We start from the raw sequence: 25,989 nt of genomic DNA, 5'->3' as shown, positions 1-25,989 counted from the left end.
GAACACTCTATGTGTTACATGTATTCTATTTCTTAGAGCTTTATAGGATATCAGTTCAGTTCAGTTCAGTTGCTCAGTCGTGTCCGACTCTCCGCGATCCCATGAATCACAGCACGCCAGGCCTCCCTGTCCATCACCAACTCCCAGAGTACACTCAAACTCATGTCCACAGAGTCGGTGATGCCATCCAGCCATCTCATTCTCGGTCGTCCCCTTCTCCTCCCGCCCCCAACCTTTCCCAGCATCAGAGTCTTTTCCAGTGAGTCAACTCGTCGCATGAGGTGGCCAAAGTATTGCAGTTTCAGCTTTAGCATCAGTCCCTCCAATGAACACCCAGGACTGATCTCCTTTAGAATGGTCTGGTTGGATCTCCTTGCAGTATAAGGGACTCTCAAGAGTCTTCTCCAACACCACAGTTCAAAAGCAATCGATTCTTCGGCGATCAGCTTTCTTCACAGTCCAGCTTTCACATCCATACATGACCACTGGAAAAACCATAGCCTTGACTAGACGAACCTTGGTTGGCAAAGTAATGTCTCTGCTTTTTAATAGACTATCAAGGTTGGTCATAACTTTCCTTCCAAGGAGCAAGCGTCTTTTAATTTCATGGCTGCAATCAGAATCCGCAGTGATTTTGGAGCCCCAAAAAATAAAGTCTGACACTGTTTCCACTGTTTTTCCATCTATTTCCCATGAAGTGATGGGACCAGATGCCATGATCTTTGTTTTCTGAATGTTGAGCTTCAAGCCAACCTTTTCACTCTCCTCTTTCACTTTCATCAAGAGGCTTTTGAGTTCCTCTTCACTTTCTGCCATAAGGGTAGTGCCATCTGCATATCTGAGGTTATTGATATTTCTCCCACCAATCTTGATTCCAGCTTGTGCTTCTTCCAGCCCAGCGTTCCTCATGATGTACTCTGCATATAAGTTAAATAAGCAGGGTGACAATATACAACCTTGACGTACACCTTTTCCTATTTGGAACCAGTCTGTTGTTCCATGTACAGTTCTGACTGTTGCTTCCTGACCTGCATACAGGTTTCTCAAGAGGCAGGTCAGGTGGTCTGGGATTCCCATCTCTTTCAGAATGTTCCACAGTTTATTGTGATCGGTTGTTAAAACCCTGAGGGATCTGCAGTCAAGACACAAGTGTACTTTTAACCAGCATTTTTCAAGCTACTTTGGCCCTGTGAACCACACTTTGACCATAACCAACCTTTTCTTCCCTGTGGAATAGCTATTACACCTCATGTAATAATGTCCTATGGAACATGATTTAGAATTTCTTTGACTATGAGATGATTTCTACTGTTTTCTCTCCTAGAGTAGTTTTGTATATGTACACCTGATTTTGTGACATGTTTCCTCTACCAGTCTTTTTGGGGGATGTTGCTAAACTCTTAACTTACCATTTTATTTGTTTCTCAGTTACTTTGTCAGGGCCACCATTTAAAGGCTTTCTCTTAGAAGCACGTGACGCTGAGAATTTGAGTGGCCCTCCTGTTGGCTCCTTCACATTGATTGACAGTCACGTGTCACAGCTTCTGACCTGTGAAGATGTACAGGTTTGTGTTTAGTTTGAAACTGTTTTCTATGTTTCCATGGGTCTTTTCACTTGAGTGGTGTTTGCAAGATAACAATGACATTACCTATGTATTGCAGACATCTGAATAGAGTCACAATGAGCAAAATTTCCACCTAATTTTTCTACTGGCAATATATTTTTATGCATCAACATCCTAGAAAAGGTAGGCACATGGTTTTAAAAGTTTATAGCTTTTGATATTTTATCAAAATATTGTTTCTTACTGTACTGAATTTTGAAGGATGTTGATATTGAAGATAGAGTTCTAGAGTGAAACAGAGGTCTGACTTTTGTAATTAATTAATTAATTAAATGAACATTTACTATACCAGGAACTTTCCTGCAAGGGATATGGTGATGAACAAGATTTGTTGTTTGTTGAGTTCAGAGCCTTACACATAAGTAAAGCCTATGGACATATGCTATATGACACATAAGCAGAACATATGGATATAGGACAGACACATTAGTAGGATAGTATGATGACTCAGATTAAAACCATACACGGGGGTGAGAAGCATGGCAGAAATGCCACACTGACTGTAGGGAATTGAATGAGTGCTTTTTGGAAGAGCTGATCTAAGCTAGACCTTAAAGGATGAGTATCCAGATAAACGAAAGTGGGAAACAAGGTTGTTCAAGAGAAAGGAATTACTAAAAGATAATACTACATATTTGGAGGCAGGAATTTTTTCTTTTGGTGAATATTCTGCATTCTATTTGTATATATTAATAGAAAACCATAAACTTACAGTATAAATGAAATAATGCTTCTGCTGCTGCTTAGTCACTTCAGTCATGTCCTACTCTGTGCAACCCTATGGGCTGCAGCTCGCCAGGCTCCTCTGTCCATGGGATTCTCTAGGCAAGAGTACTGGAGTGGGTTGCCATGTCCTCCTTCAGGGGATCTTCCCTACCCAGGGGTTGAACCCAGGTCTCCTGCATTGCAGGCAGATTCTTTAACACTAAGCCACCAGGAAAGCCCCATATAAATGACATAACGAGCAGACTCTATACAGCATCAACACACCCAATATTTGTAACTCTCTTCAGTTCTTACATTTCAGCTGACTCTAGAGCCAGCTGCTAATTTGCTGTCAACAATCAACACGTATTTATTGAGCACCCGCATCCTTGTGTTTAACAGAATACCAGGGTTGTACAATGATAAATGATTGTAGTTCCAGCTATATTGAGCTATCGAGTAACTGAATGGTAGTTCTTTTCCATTTTCTTTCAGGGATCAGCTGTAAGTCATAGAAGTCCATCAAAAAAAACCGAAATCAAAGTCTATTGGGATGCTCCAAGCAGTGCCCCAAATCACATAAACTTCCTGTGAGTAGAAGAGTTTGCAAATCTATAACTAGTATAATTGAAATAATGAGAGTCTGCATCATTTTTTATAACTACTGAACATTCACCAGTATGTCAGAGGTTTGGTATAGTAGTGACACCAGCTTACTGATGTAAGTGGTTGTTTTGTATGTTTTTTTTCAGACTTAATAGACACTTAATGGACATTTGTTGAGTGAATGAAGTGTGGTAGTGCCCTCAAACTAATAAGAGCCATCAGTTAATAACTTGAGTCTGTATGGTGTATGGGTGAATACTTTTTAAAGTTTTGTTCCTGTATTAGTATGAGAATCTGAAAAAAAGCAGTCCTGAAATTTGAATTACTTTTTTTTTCATTGTTACTACTTGCAGATTAGATTGTCAGAAAAGTAAGATCCTGTGTGTTCCTCAGAATTATGAAATTCAGTAGAATTAGAACAGTACTTCTCTCTTAATCTTACACGCAAGGAGGAAATGGAATGTCCTAAAGGGGGATGTCATGAATGTAATTTAAGGGGAGAATTGCTCTCCTGCCATGTCTGTATTTTCTGCTTCACTTTGTACACAGATCACCAGCACATAGTAATGCAGCTATGCACCTTTGTGTTGAGCAGAATGTGAAAAAGGAGATTTGACCCCAGTAAGAGCTGATGGTTGCTTGTGCAGCCTCTGTGTAGCTTCTCTCTGTAGCTGCTTGTTATACATGCCTTTTGGAATAATTTGAATGACCACTGTGAAAAGTGTAGTAGTAGTATGTCATGTATATGTCAGGAGTAGAAGTCTGTGCACTTCAGTCCCTGGGTCTGGCACTCATAGCTGCTGTGAATATGCCCAAAGAACAGGTAAGACAAGAGAGAAAGAGAACAAAGTTCATTTAGCAGTGAGGTTGAAGAGAGTCATTAGAGATTTGCCTCCTACAAAATTCTGTCAGGTAGTATAGGCATTGTTGTTTTATTGCACTTGCTTTATTTGACTTCACAGATAGTTTTGTACAAATTGGTTTGTGGCAGCCCTGCGTTAAATGAGTCTATGGGAGCCATTTCCCCAACACATTTGCTCAATTTGTGTCTCTGTGTCACATTTTGTTAATTGTCGTAACATTTCAAGCTTTTCCATCAATATTGTTTGTTATGGTGGTCATTGATCAGTGGTCAGTGATCATTGATGTGACTACCATAATTTGCTGACGTCTTCGATGATGGTTAGTATTTTTTATCAAGAAGGTATTTTAAAATTGGGCTTCCATGGTGGCTCCGTGGTAAAGAATCTGCGTGTCAATGCAGGAGACAGGAGTTTGATCCCTGGGTCAGGAAGATCCCCTGGAGAATGAAATGGCAACCCACTCTAGTATTCTTGTCTAGGAAATGCCATGGACAGAGGAGCCTGGTGGGTTACAGTCCATTGGGTCACAAAAGAGTGAGACACAACTTAGCAAATAAAACAAATTTTAAAATTAAGGTATAGATATTGTTTTTTAGATATAGTGCTATTGCACACTTAATAGATTACAGTGTAGTGTAAACACAACTTTTATATGCATTTGGAAACCGCACAGTTCTGTGACTCACTTTATCATAATATGTGCTTTATTGTGGTAGTCTGGAACTGAACCCTCAATATATCCAGGAAATACCTGTATTAGGTTGTATGTCCCTAGTTAGTTACCTTATTTTGTTCGCTTTATGATGAACCACAATCATGGTTCTTTCTAATCTCGCTGGTACTGCATTTCAGAGCCACAGTTGTTGAGAAGTACAAAATCTACTGGGTGAAGATTCCTAGTCCTGTAATTTCACAACCGAATGTACTTCCTTTTACAACACCTGAAGCTACAATAGCACCAATGCCAACGGTACCTTCAGTCTCCCATTTAACAAGATCAGTAAGTAGAATTTTTATAGTTTCATCAAATACAATCTAAAGGAACAGCTTCCTTAGAAATTGTGGTTCTGTGTTTGAGGATGTTTCTAAGGGAGTAGCTGTCCTGAATTATGGTAGCAGGTTTTTTGAATGCCTGTCAGGAAATCAGGAGGGAGTCTTCACTGCAACATTATGACTTGTAGGTTAGAATAAGAGGAGTGAAGGACCCTTCATGTTCAAGGTGTGGTTGTAATATTCACATGTAGTCTATACTAGCAGTGGATATGTTTTCATTTGAAAATAAATCTGAAGCAGCAGGGTTTATTTTCTTTTTTAAAATACAGCCAAATAGCAAACCTGAAGAGGGAGCTTAAAGCTGAAGCTAAATTTAGGTTTCAGCTAAACTGGGAGGGTTGGGGGGTAGAATCTTGAAATGGTGATATAATTCTTCACTTTTATTTCAACGAAGGTCAATGAGTACTGCAGAATTCTACAGGTTGAACTCTTGTAAGCTCATCAGCTAGAATTCTATTTAGGCCCTCTGATTCAGAAGAAGTACAGTTAAAAAAAACGCATCTTGGAAAGGGTTGTTCATGTTACAAACATTGGAAAGGTTTTACTGAAAGCAATTCTGATGAATTAGACTTCTCAGTTCAGAAGTGACTACAACAAAAAATGTCTTAAAGAAGGTTATTACAGTTAGAAGAACGAATTTGGGCCTGAATTCTGATTTGTCTAATTTCTGTTTGAGTTTGGACAAATTACTTAAATCTTAAAGTCTCAGTTTCTTCACCTATAAATGAGAAATAATAATATCTAATTCTTATAGAATCATATGTATTACTGTGAGAACCAAATAGAATGAACATAAGATTTCTGATTGATTTGTACTTAATAGGTATTTAGTAAATATAAGTTCATTTTTTCTCTTCCTTCCACTTTCTTGTCTCTTTATAGGGAAGACTAAATCTCCTATGCCCCTATATAGTGTCTTGTTTACCTTCTTTTCCACATTATACAATACGTGATGAGCCATTTAATTAGGTTATTATGAACTTTTGTTTGACCAAACAATTCGATTTGTTGTTTGCAGTAATTCTCAGTTTGTTTAGTCACAATGTTTATTTATTTTAAAGTTGCTTTAGGGGATTCCCAGTTAGTTTGGATCTGAGCTTCCCAGGAGGAATCTATTAACAATCTAAAAATAGATTGTTATCTTTTCTTATATTCATATAAAAGGCATTAGCTCTTGTTGGAGATTTTTTATTGTATCTCTGTACAAAGTTTATAATCTCCAATTATGGAGAGATTCATCCGGAGTCGCAGGATGTTGGTACTTGTAGAAAGCTAGAGGAGGCCTCAAGGTCCCTGTTGCATAGTTAAAGAGACCCCGAGAGATAAATTCTTCACCAAACATGATGGAATGATGGGGTAAAGGGGAGAACAGAGACAGACTAAGACCAAGTTTCCTAGCTTCTAGTGGCTTATTCTCTCCACTCTACTATAGTTAGTTTCTCTTTAAGTTCCTGTGAAATAATAAAGCAAAAATTATATATATATATATAGGCCTCTGCTTGGTTTCTGTTAATAGTTAGCCTTTTGACCCCAGATCCTGATACAGAGCTGCTAAGTCCCTTGGAATTTCCTGAATGATGGGGTATCTTGTTCTAATGAGGTGACTCTTGGTGGACTCCTATATGGGGGCTGGTCCCCCAAAACACTGAGCCATGATTAGAAGCTTGCTGCTTTCAGTCCACTGACCCCATTCTCCAGAGAAGGGAGAGAGGCTGAAAATTGAGCTAGTAATCCTTCATCCCACATGAGAGTGGTGGTGGTTTAGTCGCTAAGTTGTGTCTGATTCTTGCGACCCCATGGACTGTAAACCTGTCAGGATCCTCTGTCCATGAGATTCTCCAGGCAAGAATACTGGAGTGGGTTGCCATTTCCTTCTCTATCCCACATGATGGAGCCTCCATAAAAGTTCCAAAAGTGTAGGTTTCGGAGAGCTCCTGGGTTGCTGACCACATGGAGGTGTGGGGAGGCTGGTGCCGCAGAGGGGTCATGGAAGCTCTGCACCTGCCCGTGGAAGCTCTGCACCTGCCCGTTCCTGCGTACTTTACGCATCTCTTCCATCTGGCCGTTTGTGGGTTGTTATCCTTTTATAATATACTGGTAATCTAGTAAGTTAACTATTTTCCCAAGTTCTGTGAGCCATCTTTGTAAATTACCTAACTCAAAGAGGAGGTGCTGGGAACCTCCAGTTTATGGCTAACAATTCAGAAGTACAGGTGGCAACCTGGGGCTTGTGATTGGCATCTGTGATGAGCATCTGAAGTGGGTGCGGTCTTGTGGGACTGAACCCTTAGCCTGTGGGATCTGACCCCAATTTCAGGTAGATAGTGTCACAGTAGAGTTGAATTGTAGTACACTAAGTTATGTCTGCAGAGAATTGCAGAATTGCTTATTGTGGAAAATGCCCACACCTGTTTGGTGGCCAGAACTATTGGTAGAGTAGAAGAAGAAATGAGAGTTTTTCTGTACAGTTCCCATTAAATCTAGTTACTTAAACTCATGTTTAGCTCTCTTCTGAAATGTGGTGTCACAGCTCATTCTAACTCAGTATGACTGTTTGTTTGCTCTGTCAAATTATAGAGCTGACATTTTTCAATAGTCTTTCTTATTTGCCATACCAAGAAGCTCTGAATTAAATCATCATAGATTGTTTTTGCCTCTTCTCCACTAAATTGTTATTACTATTATTTGGAGCGGTGGTATATATAGGAGTAACCATTTTTTTTCTTACATTATTTTAATGTCAAACTTGAATTCTAGAGGCAGAGTCCAGGATCTAAATATAAAAACTTGCTAAGGGTTTGTTTGTTTGCTTTTAAAAATTCCATCTCTGAAAGCTGGAGGATATCCTTTAGGCAAGAATGTCAATGTGGACTTAAATATTCCCTAAGAAATTTCTCAAAGTTTACTCGAAACTTTGCTCCAGAACATAATTAATGTGAAGTATTCTGTGTATTAAAGGGATCTTAATACTCATGTGTAATTATAGTCCAATTAATGTTGTGTCTTCCAAATTTTAATTAATATTAATTAAATTTAAAAGTTTACAACCTAACTACTGCTTTGATAATTTTTAATTTGGGATGTGGTCTTTTTCCCCTTGTTTGAATCCTTATTATGAAAATGTATTCTTGTTAAAACCCATACTTCAAGGAAGCATCTCTTCTGTCATTGGAGATGAATTGCCTGTTTGATAATTAAGAGTCTTTTCCCCCCTGTCATTTTTCTAGTTCAATGCTTCAGACTGTGGGAACAAGAAGTTCTGTATCAGGAGTCCTTTGAACTGTGACCCAGAGAGGGAGCTTGCCTGCGTCTTCTTGTCCTTCACACGAGATGACCAATCAGTGATGGTTGAAATGAGCGGTCCCAGTAAAGGCTATTTATCCTTGGCGTTTTCTCATGACCGATGGATGGTTTGTACCTCTCACTTACATCAGTGGTGATGAAAGGAGAGTCACTGGAGTGAGTGATAATCAACAGCAGTTTAGCATTTGTTCCAGAGTCAGATTCTCATACTTTAGGGAGGAATGGGAAGGGAGGGCAGAGAAACTAACTTGGATTCTCAGTTAAGCAGCTTTGAGTTGAGCCATTCCATATTAATATCTCTAAGAACAAGGCTGTCCTGAGGAGAGTTAGGAAAAGCATTTTGTTTCCAGTGGATTTGCCACTTTATCTTTCACACACTGGAGAAGGAAACGGCAACCCACTCCAGTGTTCTTGCCTGGAGAATCCCAGGGACGGGGGAGCCTGGTGGGCTTCCGTCTATGGGGTCACACAGAGTCGGACACGACTGAAGTGACTTAGCAGCAGCAACAGCAGCTGTCTACCTCTGTCTCTGTGATAAAGCAGGAAGTGCAGTTAAGAAAAAGTTGCTCTTCATAAAATCTCATGTTGTTTGTGATGCTTTTCAACTCCTAGTTTTCTCAAGTGACTACAGCCTGGATCACTGCTCTTGTTGCCCCCATTTTGATGGTCATGGCACATTTCCCCAACAGGGAATTAAACCTAGTGTCTCCAGGCATAAATGGCTTCTTTACCGGGTCTACAAAATTTCTCACTCTCCTTGGGTAGTGCTGAATGGATTAAGAGATTCTGTAGGTGGCAGCCTTGTGCTGTGGTGTGGAAGAACAGAGTCCTGCATTAGCATTCTGATTTCCCAGGAGAGGAAGAAGTCTATAAAGGCCAGGACATGTGTCTATCCTGTTCCAGCAGAGCTGACTGTGGAGGGGGTTGGCTACAAATGGAGAAAGCCTCTCATTTCCACGTTAACAAATGCAAGGAGTCTTTTCTTGAGAGTTTTCTTCCTGTTAGGTTTTAAACTTAACATCACTTTTTAAGGAAATCATTATTTTTTAAAAAAGAAAAAGGAACTCTGATTTCCACATTAACAAATGCAAGGAATCTTTTTTTTTTTTTTTTTTGCAAGGAGTCTTTTCTTGAGACTTTTCTTCCTGTTAGGTCTTAAACTTATCACTTTTTAAGGAAATCATTATTTTTTTAAAAAGAAAAGGAACTCTGAGATTCTGTGATAGAAGAACAAATATTTTCCTTCAAAGTGCATGCTAATCGCAGTAATCCTTGTTATGCTGGCTGCAAATGTTTCAAGGAGCCAGGTGTAACTTTTTTGGGTGGATGACATTGCAATATGTGATATGACCTGTATATTTTAAAATGTAGTTTCACAATGCACTCATTATCTTTTTTCATTCAACACAGGGTATACCTTAAACCTATGAGATAGAAGATATTTAATAGGCTTCTAAAAATACCATAAAAGAAATTGTGACTCTTTCCCTTTTAAAGTTGCTTTTATGGGAAATTTTATAGTTAATCAAATGATGTTGCAATTCTTCATAACATTTTCCCCATTTTTCCTTTTGTGATTACCATTATACTTACAGCATATCCTTTTGTTCTCAATTTTGGCAAAAATGAACCTTATTCATATGGTGCATGAGGAGGCTGGGTTAAAAATAAATGTGACTGTAAAGCCATAAGGAAAGACGGTGGTAGTGCCTGTTATGTGAATGGAACTGGCTATGAAGGAAACTCTGAAGATGAGTCCAGCAGGGGTTAACAATGATATTCTTGTTGGAATAAGTGTAGGTTTATTAAGGTGCATGTGTAAGGTAGAGTACACATTTAGATATGTATTTTAGTCACTTAAATAAAAGAATTCTAGCCAAACTCCCTGCAGTAGTACACTGACATATTTCCTTTTCTGGTCACTTAAAATCTGTCAGCCAGAGGAAAAGACACTGTTGTTACAGAGAGTGTTGTGATGAGGAGTCTACAAGTAGAACAATTAATTCTGTTCTGAGCTGTAGGCATAGATGACACAAAAATGTTTACCTCTAATTCAAGATATATTTATCTTACTTAGAAATCTTATGTTTCTAGTATAGTACTCATCAAACATGTTTATAAAAAGACTTAATTATACAGGTGCAGTTAATTTATGGAGCAAGCCTATTTGATGATTAAAATCATCTGTACACCTGTTTGCCTAAATTGGGGGAAATAAATCATCACCAAAAATATTTATAAAGTGGTTGTTTCTATTTTGGTTATTTTAAAATTCTTAGGATATTTTTATGACCTGCAATTTCTTATCAGTATGTCATATAAGTTCAAATACCAAAGGTATCTGAATACTGATGTTATTCAGTATGAATACTGAACGTTATGAATACTGATTAGATAAGCTAAATTATACATTTTTTCAGTTTGGTTTGTACATTAATGATAGCAGCTCTGTTTTGCTATTAGACCTCATTACTAATATTGAAAGTACAACTTTCCATATTTTTTTCTAACAGTATTTGATAATATCTGAATTTTAACTGAAATTCAGAATATACACATCTCCCTCATCTTAGATATTTTTTTGTTCTCTGAGATAAAGTATTCAAGTATACACACTGTATGAGCTGCTGTTCTCTGTCTTCCCCTGCCCAGTGTTGTCTTATTCTGTACATACTTTCTTAACACTCAAATTCCAGAATGCTCCTAGTGCTGGCCTCTCTTGTGTGTCCAGTTTGAAATTTCCAGCTTCTGGGTGGTTACTTCCAGATGAGTGTTCTGGACAACACCAGCCATCATCTACAAATTGAATTTATTATCTACCCTTCTAACATCCTTTTGTGTTTCCCATTCTTGGTGATCAACAACAATAGTAAAAAAAGTAACTACTATTATTGATCTCTTGCTTCTTTTCAGATACTGTCTGGGAAACTTATGGACTGAGTATCTCATTCATTGCTGCCACCATCTTCTCTGGTGTTCAAGAAAACACACTTCTCTTTGTGACTTAGAGTCCTCTCTTTAATTCGCTTCTCAGGTTCTTACTTTGCCCACCCTAACTTTTTTTTTGAAAAGTTTTAAACCTATGTGAAAGTTAAGAGACTAGTATAATGAACACCAGTAAACCCTTCACCTGCATTTGTCACTCTGTCTTTCCCTGTGTGTGTGTAGATTAACTTTTTCACTATATATTAACACACATTTTTTTCCCCTGCACTATTTGAAAATTAAGTTACAGCTATCACGACCTTTTATGTTTCCTTTTCAGCATGTATCTCCTAAGAAGGATATTCTCCTACAATTATCATAATATCACCATCAAATATATAATTTATTCAGTATAGTGTATATTCAAATTTCCCTAATTGTCCAAATAAAGTCACGTGTATGTATATATATATATATATAAAACCTCTGATCCAGACTAATCAGTTATCACTTAGTGCATTTAATTGTTATATCTCTTAATTTCCATTTCTTTAGAGTGTTTACCCTACCTTTTTTCTTGATTTTTTTTCTGGCTGGTTGTTTTGTACAATACCCTGCAATTTTTACAGTAGATTCAGGTTATGATTTTAGACCACATTTGAGGTAACCTCAATCTTAGCCCCCAAAGCATTGGTGAACCTTTAGTGAAAATTAAAGTGAAAGTGAAGTCACTCAGTCATGTCCGACTCTTTGTGACCCCATGAACTGTACCCTATCAGGCTCCTCCACCCATGGAATTTTCCAGGCAAGAGTACTTACAGGAAAATATTTTTTTCTTTAACATATTTTCAAAACTTTTCAAAGTCCTTTTGGTATTTCTGGCCTTGTCCTGTATATTTTTTAGCTTTGTGCTGCCTGTTTCCTAGTTTCCATACACTTTTTATATTTCTATATCTTTGGTCCTAGAAGTTTCCCACTTTGAAAAACCTTTCCCTTAATTGCAGCTCTACCTTATCCACGTGTATTTTTTATTTTCTGAAGCGTAGTTAATGCTATCTTTTCTGATAAGCCTTTTTCAATCCTTTGACCCTACCTAATTTGTCTTTCTATAGCACTTTGTTTAAATCTCTATTTTATCATATTTCATGTACTATTTTAATTGTCTCCTCTATTAAAACATAGTCTTTGATCATAAGAACTATGTTGTCATCTTTATTTCTCTCACTTGATATTTTCTTATTGATTGCATTTTAAATGCTGGAACTGAGAGGAGCAAACAGGGGTAGGAGGTTCTGTCTAATTCTGGGGTTTGGTTGGAACTTCTCATGTGTGTTCTACCATGCTCTAAATTTGGGGTTCCTACAGATGCCTGGAGCATAAGGTTGTCAGAGCACCTTCTCTTCCCCTCACTGTAGAGCCATGAAAACTGAGAGTTACCTCTCCTTCATCCTCATCGCCTCACAAGTACTTGAGAGGTTTGCTTTAATGACTTAGTTGACTTAACATCAGTTTGCCTCAAAATCAACCATTTTGCTATATTAAATTTAGTTTGAAATAACAAGAAAATTCTATTGTTTCATTGATGATAAATGTTCTATAAAATACACATTGTTTGTTTAAATCAGAGATCAGCCAACTTTTTCTGCAGAAGGCTAGATAGGAACCACTTCAGAATCTGTGGGCCGCATGGTCTCTGCAGCTATTCAGCTCTTTTATAGTGCTAACGCAGCCACTGCTGCTGCTGCTAAGTCACATTAGTCGTGTCTGACTCTGTGCGACCCCATAGATGGCAGCCCAACAGGCTCCTCTGTCCCTGGGATTCTCCAGGCAAGAATACTGGAGTGGGTTGCCATTTCCTTCTCCAGTGCATGAAAGTGAAAAGTGAAAGTGAAGTCGCTTAGTCGTGTCTGACTCTTAACGACCCCATGGACTGTAGCCTACCAGGCTCCTCCGTCCATGGGATTCTCCAGGCAAGAGTACTGGAGTGGGGTGAAAGCAGCCACAGACTGCTGTAAATTAGTGTGTGTGGCTGTTGTTCCAGTCAAACTTTATTTAGAGACACTGAAATTTGGATTTAATGTATTTTCACTTATCATGAAATATCATTCTTAAAAAACCATTTAGATATGTAAACACCATCCTCAGCCTGTGGCCTGTACAAGAACAGGCATCAGGCTAAAGTTGGTCTGTGTGCCATAGTGTGTAGTGTTTTAAATTATGACAACTCCAAATTTCTTGAGTTGCACTAATTCTGATTTGAGTATAAGATGTGTAACAAGGAATTTCTTTGCTAATGTTATGTACTTGAGAGTTAAAACTGGAAATTTTTATAAGAAATTTAAATTTTTTTGTAAATTTTACAAATGTTAGAATATTGTATTGGTATTTTTAACAAGACTTTAATTATAGCTTGCTAGTCTTGGGTCTTGTTTAAGGAATTTAGTGAAAAAGCTGGTTAAACACCTGGTTAGATAGTTCATTGAGAACAATTTAGAATAGATGAAAGAACCAAAACTATACACAATAACTTAAAATCCATATTATTTATTTGGTGGTGGTAGTGTTGTTTATCGCTAAGTCATGTCCAACTATTTGTGACCCCATGGACTGTAGTCTCCTCATCCATGGGATTCTCCAGGAAAGAATACTGGAGTGGGTTGCTATTTCATTCTTCAGGGGATCTTCCCTACCCAGGGACTGAACCTACATCTCCTGCATTGGGAGATGGATTCCTTAACCGCTGAATCACCAGGAAAGCCCAGTCATTCATTTGTACTATAACTTAAATGCGCTTTAAGGATGCAGTCTGCTGTCTGATAATCACTTTAAATAAGATTTAATTTTTAGAGCTAAGGAATATTGGAGATTAAAGGAGAGATAAGAATTAGACTGACAAAGAATGCTCCCTTGTTGACCTTTTTCTCATTTGTCATTGTTTTTCAGGGTGATGATGATGCTTATGTGTGTATTCTTGAAGATCAGATCGTCCACATACAACCTTCCCATTTGACAGGGCGAAGTCACCCTGTAATGGATTCTGGGGTAGGGGTAAAAATTCTGGAACTTTCCCCTGGCTGGTCCATCTTCTGGCTATGTGGCTGACAGTGCCACGGCTATGGTGCAAAATAGCTTCCAAACCTGCAGTTAGCAGCAGAGACCAAACAGGGTCCTGGTAGCAGAGTTCCTATCTTATAGTCTGGGAGAAACCTTTCTGCATTTTATTATATATATGTGTAAATTGTATGTATTTAAGGTACATAGCATGATGTTTTTATATCCCTCTCCATAGTGAAATGATTGCTAAAATCAGGCTAATAAATATATCCATCGCCTCAGTTACTTTTTTCTCTTTTTGTGATGAGAACAGCTGAAATCTACTCTCTTACCAAATTTCCAGTATACAGTCCAGTAATATAAACTACAGTTACCATGCCCCTTCTCTGTGCTTTAGAAAGCACAGGGAAATTTTCTTTTTTTAGCAAAAAATGAATTCTTGTTTGTTTCACTTAAATTCTTTTTTATTGCATCTGTTAAAAATACTTTATGATTTGTTAAGAGGGTCAAAGCAGCCACATCTTTTCAAAAGCTTGCAGACAGATTTTTAAGAGGTTTATGTTAGTGACACAGAATTTCTTGACTGATGAGAAAGAGGTGGATATATGGTAGGTGCTGGTTCAGTGCCTTGGGCAATTGTCTTAAGTGCCCGATGTTGATGTCTGTGCCAAGCGTGGCCTATTTCTGGTAGAGAAGTGTCATTTTCACATGGCAATTGACAAGCAAATGAATTCCGAAGGGGCAGTAGCTACCACCTAGTGACATGTTCTCTGCATAACTTTCTTGTGAGGTTAGAACTTCTCACAAGTTGCATTTTGTCTACTAGTGTATTACTTGCTGAGTAGGGGCCAGATGGAGTTAGAGCATCTGCCAAAGTTTCTAGCCTAGGTAGTAAAAATACTATTTTTGCCAAGTGGGATAAACACAAATAAACTGGGAGAATGTGTTTCTTGTACTCTTCAAAGAGGAAGTGGAAAAACAATGACACTGCAGACAAAATATGCACAGAGGATCTTAGAGAAAGGAAATTGAACAGGTCCAGGATTTTGATCACATCTTATTTTTAGTAAATATTTGGAATGTGCTGAGAAGACCCATTGTGTGTGTTTGCAGGATCCTCTTGAGGACATGGCTTGGAGGTTGGCGGATGGTGTTATGCAGTGTTCTTTCAGAAGAAACATTACCCTTCCTGGGGTTAAGAATAGATTTGATCTAAATGCAAGCTACTACATATTTGTAGCAGATGGTGCAGCTGCTGATGGTAAGTATATTGATAAAAAACTATCTTTTTAAGGTATGTCTCTCATTTTTTTCCCTTTCCCTCTTTTTTTGGAGAGACTATGGTGATTGCTCTTTTTTTAAGATATGCATTTATGAATAAAGAGTTATGAAACTCTTTTCCATCTTTGACAGTTTGACTTTGGTTGACCTTCTAGCTTTGTTTCCCTGGAAACTAGGTAAAGGTAGTGTCAACTATGTTCTAAGGCAACACAATAAAAGTGATTTCTGGCGGATAAACTGCATTTGGACCAGGAAAAACTGTAAATACCTGATCAACAGCTGTATCTTTGAGCTTCCTTGGATGTAGTGACTTTGGCAGTTTCCTTGCAGGGACCCTAAAGGCAGGACTATATGGGGTTTTTGCAGGAGATATTGGCTCTTGTGGATGACCTGTCTGATATGAATCTCATCTCCTTGGACCTGAGCTTTCTCCAGGGTGGTAGAGAGGGGAAAGGGAGTAACTCCTTAACAGCTGAGTAAGCTTCTACAGGACCTCCCTTTGAAAAAGGATGCCTCATAGCTCAAGGTAGTTTTATGAGTTTGAATGTTTAGTTTATTTTTATACAGCCCTGGTAGGTACTGAAGGACATTAAAAAGAATAAGTAGATTTTGTTTAAGGTCTTAGCTAATGATATTCTGAAGAATTGCAGGAAATGCCAAGGTAATGTTGTAGTTCGTGACTCATCTCCCAAACTTAATATCCCCAAACTTGGAGCATGTGGCCTGCTCTGAAAGTGGTGAGACACTGGACACATAGAATGGAAGAATGGGGGTAAAAGAGGAGGAGGAACAGAAATGTGGTGTGGGCAAAATTGTGAAAAGCCTTGCATAGTCTATCATGTGGCTTATTTATTTTTAATTGAAGTACAGTTGATTGAATGTTGTGTTAGTTTCTAGTGTACAGCAAAGTGATTCAGATATATATTTGAAACTATATATGTATTTCTGAAAAAAATATTCTTTTTTAGGTTCTTTCCACTATAGTTTATTATAAGATATTAAATATAGTTCCCTGTGCTATACAGTTGGACCTTGTTAATTATCTGTTTTGTATATAGTAGTGTATAGTCTATCATGTTGTTTAGATTTTATACTATAGGTAAAGTAGAGGTTCAAACGGTTTTAAAGCAGGATGAAATATCTACTCAGTGTTAGAGAAAATTTAGGAATATTTGCAGGTTTAGTTGTGGGTGATATGTTTGGTTATCTTAGGCAAATCGTGTATTCTCACTTGCACCAACAACAGCAAATGTAGCTTGAAAATAACTTTGGTTAAATGATAATAATGGGTAAAATTACTTAGTACTTAATGAGGCCAATTGTTGGCTCAGCACTATCATTAAGGTTTTCATTTTATCTTCATAGAAACCTACACAAGATACGCATTGTTATTATCCCTATTTTACCTGGAGACAGGCTTTGAGAGGTTAGGTCATTTGCCCAGACAAGTAAACAGTGGAGTTGGAGTATGAACCTAAACTCTTTGAGCTCACAGCCTCAGTGTTCAATACCTTCTAACATGGGAAAAGTAGGAAATGAATTTTTAATGAGAAAAACTCTAATATTTGCATTTTAAAACATATTACTAAAGTGCAGGTAATTGTATTATTGTTATCTACAGCTGTCACCTACTATAAATTGTATGTCTCTCATTATTTCTCGCAAAAGTTTTTTTTTAAAACTATACAGTTTAAGACATACAATTTATTAAAATTTTCTTTTAAGGTTTCTATGTTATTTTTTAAAAATTTTTATTTATTGATTTGTTGACTGTGCTGGGTCTTCCCTGCTGCGTGGGCTTTTCTCTAGCTGTGATGAGCGGGGGCTACTCTCCAGTTGTGGTGTGCAGGCTCCTCACTGTGGTGTCTTCTCGTGTTGCAGAGCGTGGGCTCGAGGGTGTGAAGGCTTCAGCAGTTGCAGCGCAAGGGCTCAGTAGTTCTGGTTCCTGGGCTCTAGAGCACAGGTTCAGTAGTTGTGCTGCACAGGCTTAATTGCCCTGCAGCATGTGAAATCTGGGATTGAAGCCTGCATTGACAGGTGAATTCTTTACCACTGAGCCACCAGGGAAGCCCTCACAGAGATCTTATGAATAGATATTATATTGCCCGTTTGTAGAGATGAGAGAACTAGAGCCTAGAAAGGTGAAGCAACTTGTTCAAAATCACACAAGTAGCAGATTCAGGAGTTAAACCCAAGTTGATTCCAGTTACACGTGCTGTGCCCTTTTCCTCATATCCAGCTGCTTCCTTTGGTGCCTAGAATGTCATCGGTACGCCTAAAATGATTATCGACTTGAATGGATGACTTAAATTGCTAGGAGATTTAACAGCTTGCATTTATACTTTTAAAAAGTTCATACTTTGAAAGAAAAAGTGTCATTTATTTAAAAAAATTTATTTTTAATTGAAGAGTAATTGCTTTACAATATTGTGTTGGTCTCTGCCATACATCAGCATGAATCAGTCGTAGGTATACATATTTCCTCTTCCTCTTGAATCTTCCTCCCACCTCCCACCCCTTTAGGTTGTCACAGAGCACCACTTTGAACTTCCTGAGTCATACAACTAATTCTCACAGGCTATTTTATATATGGCAGTGTATGTTTCCCTGCTACTCTCTCCATTTGCCCCACCCTCTCTTTCCTTCCTGCATCCCCTGTGTCCATAAGTCTGTTCCCTGTGTCTGCATCTCTATTGTTGCCCTTCGAATAGATTCATCAATACCATCTTTCCAGATTTCATGTATATGCATTAATATATGATATATGTTTTTCTCTTTCTGACTTAATTCACTCTGAATGATAGGTTCTAAGTTCATTCACCTCATTAGAACTGACTCAAATGCATTCCTTTTTATAGGTGAGTAATATTCCGTTGTGTACATGTACTACAGTGTCATTTAAATAGGTGAATTCCATTGTACTGTAAGTTATGTGTGTTTGGGTGTATAGTGATGATAACTGTTTCTTCGTAGGCCAGCAGTGTAGAAATTAGAATGCATTTTCTGATAGAAACAATATTTTCATTAATATTTTCCTGGAAAAACAGTTCCTGGATGATACATGTGCAGAATAGAGCATTGTTTTATCTCCCTCTTCTGCTGGTGTTGCTATGCTCATGGCATGGTAGGGAGAGTTTGTATCATGTTTTGTGGTATTTTCCAAAGTGTGGGGATCAAATAACCTGCTTCAGAACCACCTGGAATGACTGCTGAAATGCACATTCCTGAGCTTCATCCCAGACTCACTGAATCTCTGTTGTTTTTGTTTGGAATCTGCATTTTAACAAGCATTTCAGGGGATTGTTCTGTATACTGTGGTTTGAGAACTTAGTGCTCTAGGACAGTGTTCTTCCAACAAAGGTGTACATATTGTAAGATAGTTCAGGGGACACAGAAAACAATGCTAGAACTTTCTATTTAAATTTATTTTATCTCACTAAAAATTTCTATTTTAATAGTGTTCACAATGTATTAAAACAATAGTACATGAATATGTTTATTAACAAACATATACATAAATCACAGACATTTCTCTTTTTAACTGGTAGAGTACAAAGCAACCAAACCAAACTGCAAAACAAAACAAACCAACCTGGACTTTATAAGTTCAGGGAATTCATTTTTTAGTTCCTTTGTATTGGGGAACAAAATACAGTTGCCTCATAGGTCATTGTTGCTTTCGTTGTTTTTGTTGTTTAGTAGCTCAGTTGTGTCCGACTCTGAGACCCCATGGACTGTAGCACGCCAGGCTTCCCTGTTCTTCACCATCTCCTGGAGTTTGCTCAAACTCATGTCCATTGAGTCAGTGATGCCATCCAACCATCTCATCCTCTGTTGCCCCCTTCTCCTGCCCTCAGTCTTTCCCAGCATCAGGGTCTTTTTCAATGAATCAGCTCTTTGCATCAGGTGGTCAAAGTATTGGAGCTTCATCTTCAGTATCGGTCCTTCCAATGAATATTCAGGGTTGATTTTCTTCAGGACTGACTGGTTTGATCTCCATGCTGTCAGGGGACTCTCAGGAGTCTTCTCCAACACCACAATTTGAAAGCATCAGTTCTTCGTTGCTCAGCTTTCTTTATGGTCCATCTCTAACCTCCATACATGACTACTGAAAAAACCATAGCTTTGACTATGTGGACCTTTGTTGGCTAAGTGATGTTTTTGCTTTTAAATATGCTGTCTAGCTTTATCATAGCTTTCCTTCCAACAAGCAAGTGTCTTTTAATTTCATGGCTGCAGTCACTGTCCTCAGTGATTCTGGAGCCCAAGAAAATAAAGTCTATTACTGTTTCCACTTTTTCTCTGTCTGCTTGCCATGAAGTGATGGGTCCGAAGCCATGATCTTAGTTTTTTGAATGTTAAGAGTTTTAACCCAGCTTTTTCACTCTCCTCTTTCACCCTTATCAAGAAGCTCTTTAGTTCCTCTTTACTTTCTGCCATTAGAATCGTATCATCTGCATATTGGAGGTAGTTGATATTTCTGATGGCAATCTTGATTCCAGCTTGTGATTCATCCAGCCTGGCATTTCACGTAATGTACTCTGCATATAAATTAAATAATAAGCAGGGTGACAACATACAGCCTTGATGTCCTCCTTTCCCAATTTTGAACCAGTCCATTGTTCCAGTCCATTTGTTGTCTGGTCATATGTATGTGGATCACTTATATGCAGCACTTTGCTTAAAAACAGTGAGACTTTGTGAGGTTGAAACCATTTTTCAGAGCAATCTTATCTCTGTAACCCATGTAAACATAAATAGAACAAGGTCGTCCTGGACAAATTTGACAAGTTCTGGAGACATTGTTTAGTAATGCAGAATGAATGTCAGAGAGAATGTGATGCTGAATCAGAAGCTTTTGATGATTCTTACAGACTATGCCAAGTTCCAAAGGACACAACATTATTAGTAAAAACAGGAAAATTAACCAGTTTCTTCATCCAAATATGCAAAAGTGATTCAGCAAAAGTGATCAATATTAATATACAGATGAAATTGCTTAATGTTTTCAGATTTCAGATAACTTTTCAAATTTTCATTTTCTACTAATTTTTCTTGTTATCCTTATATTTGGTGTTAAGCTGGTATATAGCTATCTTTCTGTTCTTTTTCTAACTGCTGAGTTGTTTTATTTTTTTACCTTTTCGCAGGGAATTTAATTCTCTTCTCTGGGTATCAACAGGGCTTGTAGATTAGAATTTGAAACATTCAGAAAGCAGATACCTGCATGTTGTCACATTTCTTTACATCATGTTGTTCAGTCGCTAAGTCAAACCATAGCTTTGACTATGTGGACCTTTGTCGGCCAAGTGATGTCTTTGCTTTTTAATACCCTGTCTGGGTTTGTTATAGCTATTCTTCCAAGTTACTAAATCATGATGATTCAGTTCAGTTCAGTACAGTTCAGTTCAGTCGCTCAGTCGTGTCCCACTCTCCGCGACCCCATGAATCACAGCACGCCAGGCCTCCCTACCCATCACCAACTCACGGAGTTCACTCAAACCCATGTCCACAGAGTCGGTGATGGCATCCAGCCATCTCATTCTCCGTCGTCCCCTTCTCCTCCCGCCCCCAACCTTTCCCAGCATCAGAGTCTTTTCCAGTAAGTCAACTCGTCGCATGAGGTGGCCAAAGTATTGCAGTTTCAGCTTTAGCATCAGTCCTTCCAATGAACACCCAGGATCGATCTCCCTTAGAATAGACTGGTTGGATCTCCTTGCGGTACAAGATTACATGGCTATTAAACATTCATCTACTAAATGCAGTGAACAAAATGGTATAAATGTTTACCCAATTCCCTTGTAAACAAGGTTGTTTTGCACAGTGTTAACAAATGGAATTAATGTATAACACAATGTCAGTGAGGAAAAAACCTCTGTAAATAAATTATTCTATTTATATAAACATATTCTGATTTTTTTCAGCACACATTTACAGACTGGATCAATGAAAAGAAACAATATATATATTTTACTTTAAGAAGAAAAATTTGAGAAATGACCCACAATGGGAGAAATCACCCAGGAAAAGGGGTCAGAAACAAACAAAAGATAATTGAGAGTTGAAAGGATTGTCATATTTAGTAAAACCCATTTAAAACCTTGTTCTAACTGCTATTTTACCCTCAGAAAACTTTGTCTTATCGTGAAATAAGCCATCATGTGAAATGCTGAGTCTGAACTGAAAGACAGAACTCATCTGCATGAATAAGTTATTCACAATTAGCAAATCTACCAACTTAAATAATTAATGAAGCAGAGACCCCATTATCACATGACCTGTTATTTTGGCAATTTAGGAATACTACTGTAGGAAGTGAAGTGAAAGCGTTGTATGCACGTGTCAGTCTCTTTGTGACCCTATGGACTGTAGACTGCCAGGCTCCTCTGTCCATGGGATTATCTGGGCAAGAATTCTGAAGTGAGTTGCCATTTCCTTCTCCAGGGGATCTTCATGACCCAAGGATTGAACTTGCATCTCCTGCATTGCAGGCAGATTCTTAACCTAAACGTGAACTCAATGTCCCTTAAGGCAAAACACCAAATTTATAATGGAGCCATGCAATAGATCACCAAAATTATATGGACTTCTGCTTTAATGAAGGTTAAGTTCATGTTAGTCCATGGCTCCATGGTACTTCAGTTTAAAAATACATTTCTTCCAAGTTGACTCTCAGGCTGTTAAGAATATATCACTAATTTATCACTCAGTTCAGTTCAGTTCAGTCGCTCAGTCGTGTCCAACTCTCTGCGACCCCATGAATCACAGCACGCCAGGCCTCCCTGTCCATCACCAACTCCCAGAGTACACTCAAACTCATGTCCACAGAGTCGGTGATGCCATCCAGCCATCTCATTCTCCGTCGTCCCCTTCTCCTCCCGCCCCCAACCTTTCCCAGCATCAGAGTCTTTTCCAGTAAGTCAACTCGTCGCATAAGGTGGCCAAAGTATTGCAGTTTCAGCTTTAGCATCAGTCCCTCCAATGAACACCCAGGATTGATCTCCTTTAGAATGGACTGGTTGGATCTCCTTGCAGTACAAGGGACTCTCAAGAGTCTTCTCCAACACCACAGTTCAAAAGCATCGATTCTTCGGCGATCAGCTTTCTTCACAGTCCAACTCTCACATCCATACATGACCACGGGAAAAACCATTGCCTTGACTAGACGGACCTTGGTTGGCAAAGTGATGTCTCTGCTTTTTAATATACTATCAAGGTTGGTCATAACTTTCCTTCCAAGGAGCAAGCGTCTTTTAATTTCATGGCTGCAATCAGCATCTGCAGTGATTTTGGAGCCCAAAAAAATAAAGTCTGACACTGTTTCCACTGTTTTTCCATCTATTTCCCATGAAGTGATGGGACCAGATGCCATGATCTTTGTTTTCTGAATGTTGAGCTTCAAGCCAACCTTTTCACTCTCCTCTTTCACTTTCATCAAGAGGCTTTTGAGTTCCTCTTCACTTTCTGCCATAAGGGTGGTGTCATCTGCATATCTGAGGTTATTGATATTTCTCCCAGCAATCTTGATTCCAGCTTGTGCTTCTTCCAGCCCAGCGTTCCTCATGATGTACTCTGCATAGAAGTTAAACAAGCAAGGTGACAATATACAACCTTGACGTACACATTTTCCTACTTGGAACCAGTCTGTTGTTCCATGTCCAGTTCTAACTGTTGCTTCCTGACCTGCATACAGGTTTCTCAAGAGGCAGGTCAGGTGGTCTGGGATTCCCATCTCTTTCAGAATTTTCCACAGTTTATTGTGATCCACACAGTCAAAGGCTTTGGCATAGTCAATGAAGCAGAAATAGATGTTTTTCTGGAACTCTCTTGCTTTCTCCATGATCCAGCGGATGTTGGCAATTTGATCTCTGGTTCCTCTGCCTTTTCTAAAACCTGCTTGAACATCTGGGAGTTCACGGTTTACATACTGCTGAAGCCTGGCTTGGAGAATTTTGAGCATGACTTTACTAGCGTGTGAGATGAGTGCAATTGTGCGGTAGTTTGAGCATTCTTTGGCATTGCCTTTCTTTGGGATTGGAATGAAGACTGACCTCTTCCAGTCCTGTGGCCAGCGCTGAGTTTTCCAAATCTGCTGGCATATTGAGTGCAGCGCTTTCACAGCATCATCTTTCAAGACTTGAAATAGCTCAACTGGAATTCCATCACCTCCACTAGCTTTGTTCATAGTGATGCTTTCTAAGGCCCACTTGACTTCACATTCCAAGATGTCTGGCTCTAGGTCAGTGATCACGTTATCGTGACTATCTTGGTCGTGAAGATCTTTTTTGTACAGTTCTTCTGTGTATTCCTGCCACCTCTTCTTAATATCTTCTGCTTCTGTTAGGTCCATACCATTTCTGTCCTTTATTGAGCCCATCTTTGCATGAAATGTTCCCTTGGAATCTCTAATTTTCTTGAAGAGATCTCTTGTTTTTCCTATTCTGTTGTTTTCCTCTATTTCTTTGCATTGATCACTAAGGAAGACTTTCTTATCTCTCCTTGCTATTCTTTGGAACTCTGCATTCAGATGCTTATATCTTTCCTTTTCTCCTTTGCTTTTCTCCTCTCTTCTTTTCACAGCTATTTGTAAGGCCTCCTCAGACAGCCATTTCGCTCTTCTGCATTTCTAACACCCCCAAAAATTTATCACTACAACTGTACTAATACAATATTTTTAGATTCTTCAAAGCCTTCCTTGTCATTTTCAATAGTTTTTTTTCCATTATCTTCTATTTGACATTTTTGTAACTTCTGATAGCTATTGTCTCCTTTTTTCTTGACACTAGTCTCTAGGTATTCACTAAAAAATTTCTCATTTTCTGTTTTATCTCTGATCTTCTCTGGTATGACAAGACATGATATAATTGTATTCACCAAATGAATAACCAGGTGTCCAAACACTAGTTTTTGAACAGTCTATTTTTTCTCTACTGTTTCTAAAGGCTCTTTATCATACACTAAAAATCTGTCAGTAAATCACATTATTTCTAATTTATTCTTCCATTGATCTATTTGTCTATTACTGTACTGTTTGAATAATAGGTTGTAAGTTTTGATAAAGCATGATTCGCCTCCTAGCCTTCATTTTTCAGGAATTCTTGCCTCCTCTTTGTGTATCTGCTCTTCTAGATAAAGTTTAGAAATGATTTGTCAAGTTTCATTAAAAATCTTATTGGGTTTATGATTGGATTTGAAATTTTAGATTAATTTGTGGGATAATCAACATCTTTGAGTCTTCCTATCCAGGAATATATTGGGAAATTGCATTGATTCAGATCCTGAGGTTTTCTTCATGTATTCCTATGCTAAAATGCTAAGTCACTTCAGTCGTGTCCGACTCTGTGTGACCCCATAGACGGAAGCCCACCAGGCTCCCCCGTCCCTGGGATTCTCCAGGCAAGAACACTGGAGTGGGTTGCCATTTCCTTCTCCAATGTGTGAAAGTGAATAGTGAAAGTGAAGTCGCCCAGTCGTGTCCGACCCACAGCGACCCCACAGACTGCAGCCTACCAGGCTCCTCCATCCATGGGATTTTCTAGGCAAGAGTACTGGAGTGGCTTGCCATTGCCTTCTCCGATGTATTCCTATAGGGCTTGTTTATTTTTGTTACCTTGTTCCTAGGTGTTTTATAAATTTCTAATACATACTATTGTGAATGGAATTTTTTTTCTTACACTTTCTCAATTTGTTGATGTTTAGGAAAGTTATGATTTTTGAATGTTTATCTTGGAAGTAGCCAGCTAGTTTTCCAAATGAATATCTTGGATTTTCTAGATAAAACATTGTATTTTGTGCAAATAATGACATTAGTAACCCTCATTTTCTTTCTTTTCTTGTTTCATTGCATTTCTTACTTTTCCCAGAAAAGTGTGGAATGATAGTGTAATATGGCAAATATTCTTGTCTTATCCCTGATTTTTATAGGATTGCTTCTAATATTCAGTGTTGGGTCATGTTTATTGTATTTTTCTTGGGGATATATTTTATTGTGTTTAGGAAATATTCTGTTCCTGCCTTTGCAAAGAGTTCTTGTCATGGGTGTGTGCTGAATTTCATCTACTGTCTTCTAGACAGCAGCTGAGATGATAGTTTATCGTTACTTTTGTATATTTCTGGACAGTGAACAATTCTCTTTCCTGGGATGAAAATGCTTGGTCATGTCTTATTATTCCCTTAATGCAGATTAATATAATTCACTAATATTTTAATTAAGCTTTTTGCATCTTTATTCATAAATGTTTTTGGTGTATGGTTGTGGGATTGTGTGTGTTTTTGTGTGTGTGAGTGCCTGCCTCATGTTGGTTTCAGTGTTATGCTAATCTGATAGAAAGAACTCAAGAAGAATTTAAATAAATATGAATTTTTGAAGTTAAAAAAATTTTTAAATTGTATGATAGAACTCATTCACATAACAGCCTGAGACTTAGGGATGGAAATATTTGACTAATTAAATAAAATTTTATTGTTATTATCCAGATTTGCTATTACTTTGATCAATTTTTGTAATTCTAGATTTTCTCAGAAATTCATCCACTTCAGTTAGATTTTGAAATGTTTTTGACTGACTTAAAGTT

The 25,989-nt window shown here is 38.2% G+C and overlaps 1 protein-coding gene across 3 annotated transcripts in view; it reads left to right on the top strand.

Moving 5' to 3' along the window:
* FRRS1 (ferric chelate reductase 1) overlaps positions 1-25,989 on the top strand; it is a 57,711-nt gene that overhangs the window by 14,759 nt on the left and 16,963 nt on the right. For all 3 annotated transcript variants that reach the window (XM_055403027.2, XM_055403025.2, XM_055403028.2), the window contains exons 3-8: positions 1,429-1,565; positions 2,826-2,920; positions 4,652-4,799; positions 8,080-8,262; positions 14,024-14,122; positions 15,248-15,395. In XM_055403027.2, the coding sequence (XP_055259002.2) occupies positions 1,429-1,565; positions 2,826-2,920; positions 4,652-4,799; positions 8,080-8,262; positions 14,024-14,122; positions 15,248-15,395 (810 nt within the window). The remainder of the gene's footprint in view (positions 1-1,428; positions 1,566-2,825; positions 2,921-4,651; positions 4,800-8,079; positions 8,263-14,023; positions 14,123-15,247; positions 15,396-25,989) is intronic.

Source organism: Moschus berezovskii, chromosome 4 (assembly GCF_049115385.1).
Source record: "Moschus berezovskii isolate FMDL1 chromosome 4, NW_MosBer_1.0, whole genome shotgun sequence".
NCBI lineage: Eukaryota > Metazoa > Chordata > Mammalia > Artiodactyla > Moschidae > Moschus > Moschus berezovskii.
The sequence above is the reverse complement of the archived record's forward strand: the minus strand, read 5'-3'. Positions and strand labels throughout refer to the sequence as shown.